Source organism: Gambusia affinis, linkage group LG22 (genome assembly GCF_019740435.1).
Source record: "Gambusia affinis linkage group LG22, SWU_Gaff_1.0, whole genome shotgun sequence".
Classification (NCBI taxonomy): domain Eukaryota; kingdom Metazoa; phylum Chordata; class Actinopteri; order Cyprinodontiformes; family Poeciliidae; genus Gambusia; species Gambusia affinis.
In genome coordinates, this window is record NC_057889.1 from 22,006,313 (window position 1) to 22,014,206 (window position 7,894).

The 7,894-nt window shown below is 37.7% G+C and overlaps 1 protein-coding gene across 1 annotated transcript; it reads right to left on the reverse strand.

Annotated features, from left to right (window-relative positions):
* Nucleotides 1-1,758: 1,758 nt before the first annotated feature.
* On the reverse strand, nt 1,759-6,504 carry smim8 (small integral membrane protein 8). The gene is made up of 4 exons (XM_044105677.1): nt 6,488-6,504; nt 6,346-6,401; nt 6,109-6,274; nt 1,759-2,096 (listed from the first exon to the last, which is right to left on the reverse strand). Exons 2-4 carry the CDS (start codon nt 6,399-6,401, stop codon nt 1,938-1,940), a joined length of 381 nt encoding a protein of 126 aa, XP_043961612.1. The 5' UTR covers nt 6,488-6,504; the 3' UTR covers nt 1,759-1,937.
* Nucleotides 6,505-7,894: the final 1,390 nt, after the last annotated feature.

Below are 7,894 nucleotides of genomic sequence, written 5' to 3' on the forward strand. Positions count from 1 at the left end.
AGAGTCTGGCAGTGCACAGGCCGGACGCTCCGAGCATGACTCGCACCGAGAGCATAGTAAGAATGCCTACATAAACGTCAAAGTCTTTAATCTCTTAGACGATAGGGATGCAGTTAGCCCGCAAATCTGCACAAGTCAAATGGCACGGATTTACTCCGCGAGCGCCGAGTCAATAAAACCGCAGCGCACGTAGATCCAAATGGTGAGAGAGGTGGAAAGCTTTGGACAGAGTTTTGGTCACCTGATGTCGTTTCAAAATCACCAATTCTACACCAACTAAAGATGCATTGTTTTCACAGTAGGTGGGACCCGGAGGTGACCACTGCACCTCCACGCCCCTCCCAGCTGATCTTTCCTCAGATTCAGTTTGTCTTACACCAGGACTCGGACCATACGATCCGTGATCAGAAACACATTAGGGCATTGCTTTGCCCCAGTTTGTTTCAATTACCAATAAGTGGTGTATAGAATATTATGCAACAGTTTGATAATCCTGTTGGCTACAGTTTGAACAGTGGATGAGTAATTCCACAGGGTTTTTCATCCCATCAACATATTTCCCCGGTCTACCTTCTAAAGTAGAATAAATAGAACAATAAATAAATAGACCTGCTATTTATTTGATCGCTTTTTACCGCTTCCTCCCCCTGTAAGTTGCAAATTAAGTAAAAATGCAGTTATACACAATAATAATAATAATAATAATAATAATAATAATAATAATAATAATAATAATAATAATAAAGGTCTTAACCGATGTTTTAAAAAAACACGAGACAATTTTTAATAATAAAAAAACAGAAGTTTAAAATTTACAGACTCATTTTTTCATAAAGAAAAACGTGCAATTAATTTACGGCAAAATCATAATTACTATTTTTATTACAAGTATTGAGGAGTTCAATATTCTAATAAAATGTAGACACTAGTTTCTTATTGTTAAGTCAACTCCATGAACTAATTTCAGAGTTAAAACCAAAACAATTTTCTTGTTGACTTTAATTTTATTTTCAATTTTAACCAAGTTAGTTATATTGTCTATTCGTGAATAATTACTTTTGAAATCATAATGTTATTGGTTAATTAACCATGTAAGAACTTTAATTATTTTTACTTGATGGAAGATGGCAGATGTAACTGAAGCTGACACTAGTGCCATTGCATTTGTCACCAAAGCTTTGGCTTCTCACAGAGTCAGTGTATATGTATGTATTATTGTTTTTTGTTATTTTTGTTATTTGTTAGAAATACAACTATTCATATATTCAACCTGACACTAAAACTGTGGCATATGACACACAAGCAATGACACATGCCATGATACCAAAGTATATTTTAAAGCAACATATTTGAAGCATGTTTTTAAAAATGTATTTATTTTAAATTTTTAACATTCTCAGAAATGATAACATATTTCAAATGTATTTCAGAAAAGTGTAGCCTATTTAAAATAAATATATGTAGGCTAATTTTTCACCTGGTTGACTTTATCAGAAATTTTGGATTTCTGAAACTGATTTCTGTTGTAAAACAGTCGCATTCTGAGATGCTGCTTCAAACTCTGATTATTTTTATTTAAACACAAACTGCATATTTTCTCCATGTTTTCTCCAGACTTCTGTTAAATTTCAATGTTGATGCAAGTTTTGAATTGCTTTGCCTTTTCTATATAAGATTGATTTGATCAGTTCGCTTGTGTCTTTAATATGAAGTTCACAGATGTTTACCTATCAGCTCATATAATAAAAACACCTGCAATCAATTGAATGTGTCTTCTTTGAAAAATATTTTGTGGTTTCCACATTTATTATGCTTTTATCAGCCACAGAACATATTTGACTGGACATGATACAATTAGTGTGCATGTCTTCTTGGTTGTTTGTCCTGTTGAAGCACTAATAAACTGCCTGTATAATGCAGCGCAGCATGGATCCCCATCAGTCCCATTTGGAAGTCTTCCTCTTCATGTATCTCTCTCCTTCGCTGTCTATCGCTTCATAAAGCTGCTGGTCATTTTCTTTCACGGCGTGCAGATAGCCCAGGTAACCCACACTCAAGGTGATGGCCACCAGCCCAAATAACATCACTGGTTTATTCTGCAAAACAACATAGCTCCGTGTTAAAAGCCTGATGGGTCTATTATCACATGATAGCAATATCCTACTAAGAGCAGCTAGACATAGAGCTTTAATTGGATCAGTTTTAACGTTTTCAAAAGAGTCGTGGCTTTGAAACCTGGCATAAACGGCAGGTTTCAATCAATCAATCCAGGCACGTGCAGAGGGGGGGGCAAAGGGGGCTTGAGCCCCTGCCCTTTTTATCCGTGATGCTCCTAGTGCCCTTTTTGAATTTTTTATTTTTATTTTTTTTATTTTTTTTTTATCTGTATGTCAGAAGGCCTGTTTGTGCCCCTCAGCAATAATATTTAGCTAAATATAACAACAAGACGCCATGGAAGTATTGACTCTGCAAGCTAGAAACTGTTAGGGTTCGTCGTAAACATGTAATAATTCATTTTAATTTATGAACGCTTCAATACATCAAGGTTAACAATGTTGAAATGTTGAAATAAAAACCTATTGTGTTTAAATATGCCAAATTGTTTTTTTTTTATTGAACTTTATTTTATTTTTTTTTCACATATCCCCTTTTCTGTTGTGCCTGCAAATGTATGAAATTCACTTATCGATAACTCTGATCGATATTTTCTTGATCAGAATCAACTTCGATTCGCCAAGTTTGTGCACACAATTTGATCTGCTACACGATCTGCTTGGTGAATCATCCTTTTCACTAAGTTAAAATGTAAAAAAAATTATAACAATGTAATTATTAGATGTTGTTAAATGTTTTCCTTATGAAAAGAGCAAGCAATTAAGTCAAGACATGTGAAGTTTAAGAGGACCCTCCTCAGTCACACTTCAAAATGGATCAAAATACAAAATCACACTTTCTAAATGTGACTTATGTGTGTCTAACTTCCGGAAAAAATACTTACTCTCTCTATAAAACCTACCAAAAACATTAATTAACTAATATTAATTTATGTGATTACAAGTATTCTCATAGGTAAAATCTCAGATTTTTACACGTACGTATGAGTTGAAAAATAGGACAAATACAAAACTTACATTTATGCACATTTATTAACTTAAATTCACAAATCTAGATGTATACACATGCATTTTTAATTGAGAGTAGTCTTGTCTCATACATAACTCCTTATGTTGCCATAGCAACTAAAACAAACAAAAACCTGACACAGGTTGTTTGACATCATCATGTCATCAATGTTCTCATCGATGATGTCATAAAGGTTCAAATGATTATTATTATCATTCCAAATACAAGAATTCTCAGTTTGCTTTTCAACTTCGTTGGAGGTACAACACTTTGAGAGAGAGTCGATTTCAAACAGGGATTTTAGAAACCATTTCAACTGCTGTCAAAATGTTTTTTTCTATCGGTTGGGGCATTGGATATATTGTCACAAAAGGAATAGAGAAGTTGCTGGGACATCAGATTAAAGATGAAGACATTTCAGCAGAGCAAAACACTTTGATTCTGAAGACGATGAAAAACACAGTGGCATTTCAGCGAAGAATTCAGATGAGCTCAAATTTAAATATTTTGGATTTGACGTTTTCGTCGAAGACTGTATAAAACACAAGGAGATTTCAGCAGAGACCTCACCTGACAAAAGCTCAAAACCCTTTGATTTTGACATCGTCACCGAAGACAACGTAAAACACTGTGCCATTTTAGAAGAAAGCTCAGCTGAAGACGAACAATTTAAGTACTTTGGATTTGACGTTTTGTTGACAGTTATGTAAAACACAAGGATGTTTCAGGAGAGAGCTCATCTGATGAACAGTCCAAATACTTTGGTTTTGACATTGTGGCCGAAGATGATGGAAAAGACAATGGAATTTCAGGAGAATTGAAAGAGGATTCTCCTGAAATTAAAGTTGAGGAAGTTACCGTTAATACCGATTTGATAGTTAAGACGTCTGGAGACACTGCTGCTTTGGAAAGCGTCTATCTGCCTGATACCGAAATGGAGCTGGAATTTGAAGTTAACTCTGGGGATGATTTTGTTGATGTTCCTTATGAACAAATGGATCCAGCAGTGAAAGAAAGCTGTGAAAGCCAGGAAAATATGATGAATTTTGTAAAAGTCTTTGAAAATTCATCAACAGAGGAAGCCTCTTCCCTTGACGAGAACTCAAAGGATGAAATTCAAAACCACACAGAACATTTTGACAACCTGGACACTAAAGAGATGGATGCTTCATTTAAGGAAGTTGACTCTGGAAACTGAAATGCAGCAAATGTTGTGTCACATTTTTATGACGTCTCTGAGTATTCTTCATCAGAAGAATGGTCTTCAGAAGAAGAAAGCTCAAACAATAATTCTGAAATTGATCCTGACCATTTCGACAGCATTTATGTTAAAGGCGTTCATGCTTCCTCTGAGGATGAGGAAGTTTGTTCTGGAAGCCCAAATGCTGCGAATATGTGGACACATTTCAGAGAAGTGTATGAGTATTCTTCATCACAGGACTCATCTTCTGAAGAAGAAAACTCAGAAGATGGAAATCAGAATGACACTGATCATTTAGACTGCATGGATGTAAATATACACTCTAAAGATTAGGGATGTAAAACATCAGGACAAGCCAGGAGTCCTTTTGTGTTACATGTCACACTGTCTGGCCCAGTATGGCATCTACACAGTCTCTAAGCTGTATATAGCTGACTACTGTCAACAATGTCAGACGTGTTCACAAATTATTCGTACCGTTGGTCCTGTCATTCCTCTACCAAAGGAACAACAAAATGACACGACATCAACTCTTTTGAAGTGTTATTGGAGTAGAATTTCGGAAAGTTGCGACACCTGCAAGTCCAACAAAAAGAGGGATTGCTTTTTCAATAATACTAATATGATGACCCTGATACTGCCATGGCCAGACAGTCCAGACGATGTAAGACATCCTGTGATACCTGACCGAGTCCTAGAAGTACCTGTAAAATGCGGAACTCAGACATATCATCTCTCCGTCATTTGCTGGAGACAGGCAACTACTTCTGACACCAGCAGCCTTTACACTTATCTGATGTGCAGAGAACTGGTGTTTAAGGCAGAGGATGAGCGGGTGTCACTGACAAATATCGACTGTGGAGCTGACATTTGCAGCAATGGGTACATCTATATCTATGAAAAAACCACAGAAGAACAGGACGAATACAGTGTAGGGCGCAAAGTGACAACTGACCAACAACAAAGATAGTGCTTCAGACACATTTTGGAGGAAGTGTGTGGAACATGGCCCACACATGGACATGTGTCCCTGCCTCCATTGTTAAGGAGTTGTGGCCACAAAATCTTCAGTTAATGTTTTTATGGAGAACTCTAGAATCAACTCGAGGGCACCAGAAGGGAGGGAAGCTGAAAGCGGGAACCACAGAGGAGGCCCCTGAATGTCTGGAGGCCCCTGAATTGCCCATACCAGCAGCTACTGAGCTTTCTTTGCCTTGATATCTCAGTCTTATAATTCTAGATCTCAGAGGTTTCACATCAAACTATTATATAGAGTTAACTCCTTTGAGTTTTTTGATCTATAAAGCAGACTGCTGCCAGGTTGTTCTAGAGGTTAAATAGATATTATTACTATATCATTGCCATCATGCATTTCCCTGCATGATGGCAGTGATATAGTAGGATCTAATTAGATACTTGATTAATATGGGTTGATGTTATGTTGTCGTACGAAGTTTTTGTTCAATGTGCCCCTTTTTTAAATTTGAGCCCCTGCCCCTCCAAAAGTCTCTGCACGGCCCTGAATCAATCGGTCAACGGGAGTCAACCATAGAAGTGTGCAAAACTGCCGAGAAAAGGAGCGACCCAGCAGCAGTCAGAGGCTCAACAATTTAGTCTAAAACTTCCTGAAATCGCGCTACTGTATTGTAAAGCTATATCACTTCTCTCTTTCTGTATGTGTGTGTGTGTGTGTGTGTGTGTGTGTGTGTGTGTGTGTGTGTGTGTGTGTGTGTGTGTGTGTGTGTGCGCGCGCGTGTGTGTGCGTGTGTGCGTTAGGGTCTCACTGGTTTTATGAAGAGTTCAGGATTGACAGCACGGAACAGTGTGGTGGTCTGTGTTCCTCTCAACCCAGGCGTCCGGAAGCCTTTCTCCCCGGAACTCTCCTTCCCCTTATCGGTTTCTTTTTCCAACATGTTCCCTCCGAAGCACACTGAACTCAGCGGGAGAACCCTGAAAAAGGATCTCTAATGATCATACTATCTCAAATAACGTTTCCATTCTCTATTTGTTTGCCTCACAACCTTGCCACTTGTTCTTCTTCTGGTTTTCCCCATGCTAACCAAGTGCCGACTGCCATCTGCTGGATTTAAACAACAATCCGTTTAAAGCGCCAAATCGCAGCTAAAGTTGGGAAACATGACACGGATTTCTACCGGATTTTACCCCCGATTCCCGGACGGAAAACGTTGAGATTCATCTGCCGTAGTTGCGTTCTGTGGGTCGGGTGGGTTGGCACTAAAATCTGAATGTCTGACAATGGATGGAGACTAGATTCTGTGTGAGATGGGAACAGGCCCGACCCGACCTCAATTCCTGTTTGACAAAGTTTTATTTTTATTTTTTAACCAAAACTTTCACAGTTGTGACAGATTTTTAAACGTCTAGATATTCACAATACCAAACTGCTATTTGTTGTGAAAGATTGAGGGATCAGAGACCAAAGGAGTTTAAACTATCATACCAGTAGGTGGCGGTAACAGAATACAATCTCAGAATTTGGACGGGCTGTATTTCTTTTACACTTCATAAAGTGAATCAACGGTGGAGAGGAAAGGGGGTGGGGGCGAAATATGTGCAACATTTCACAGCACCAGCCCATTCCTGTGTAGGCACTGGTGCTATGCATAGCAAGTAGGAAAGAAAAATGTGAGGGATGTAGAGAAAAAGGGGGAAAAAATATGGAACATACATGCAACATACAGCCACTGATTGTGCAAGTTCTACTTAGAAAGATGAGATCTGCAATTTTCACTTAAACTATGAGACAAAAATAAAATCCATTGTAAAGAATTTGCAAGTTATGGTGGAAGATAAGCCAATAACACAAGTTCAAATCAGTGCTTTGTAAGACAACCTTTGTTGGCAATAACAGAGGTCTAATGTTTCCCGTAAGTCTTCACAAGTTTGCACGCACTGTAGCTGTTCTCTAAACTTTAATATTTCAGTAATAGTTTTTAAACAAAAGCTATATAAATGGAAATTTGACAGCACAAACGTAGCACAATTGATCGATACCAATTGTGTTTCAGAACGTGAATTAGGTGGGAGGCTGGTTGACTTTTCATAACCTCTGGAAACCTTTACTAAAATCTCAAAAATGATAGGGGCACAAAAATATTTCCTGCACAGACCAGCACAAACATTTGACACCAATTTTATTTTATTTGAAGATGGCTTAGGGGAGGTCACTTCACTCAGGTAGATCAAGTATGCTACCTGGTCTGCATAGTGTAAGGTGAGGAAGATCAACACATTCCATTATTATTTTTTTTTTTAGAAACTAGAGCTGATCCATTCAGAGCAGAATTGATCCAGTAACTTTAAATTATATCATGTTTTTCTCCAAACATTAAAAAACCCAGTCGACAGTGAAGTCGTTCTCTGGTGAGAACTTCTCTAATATCCTACAAGACTTGGTCACATGCGTCATTAAAAGTATTGAGTATTCATGTATCAAATTGAAGAGAATAGCTGATGTTCTGGTAACACCAGAAACTCAAGTGATTGAATCATCTTATTCCTAGAAATTAGATAAGAAAAATAGGATGTAGAACAGTAAATTGTCTCTCC

Bases quoted from the DNA above. Each gene is read 5' to 3' on its own strand.
- smim8 (XM_044105677.1), bottom strand. From the start codon at position 6,401: ATGGCAGTCGGCACTTGGTTAGCATGGGGAAAACCAGAAGAAGAACAA. The intron at 6,275-6,345 runs GTTGTGAGGCAA...ATCCTTTTTCAG, and splicing joins GAAGAAGAACAAGTGGCAAG to GGTTCTCCCGCTGAGTTCAG. The intron at 2,097-6,108 runs GTGAGACCCTAA...GTTGTTTTGCAG, and splicing joins CTGAACTCTTCATAAAACCA to AATAAACCAGTGATGTTATT.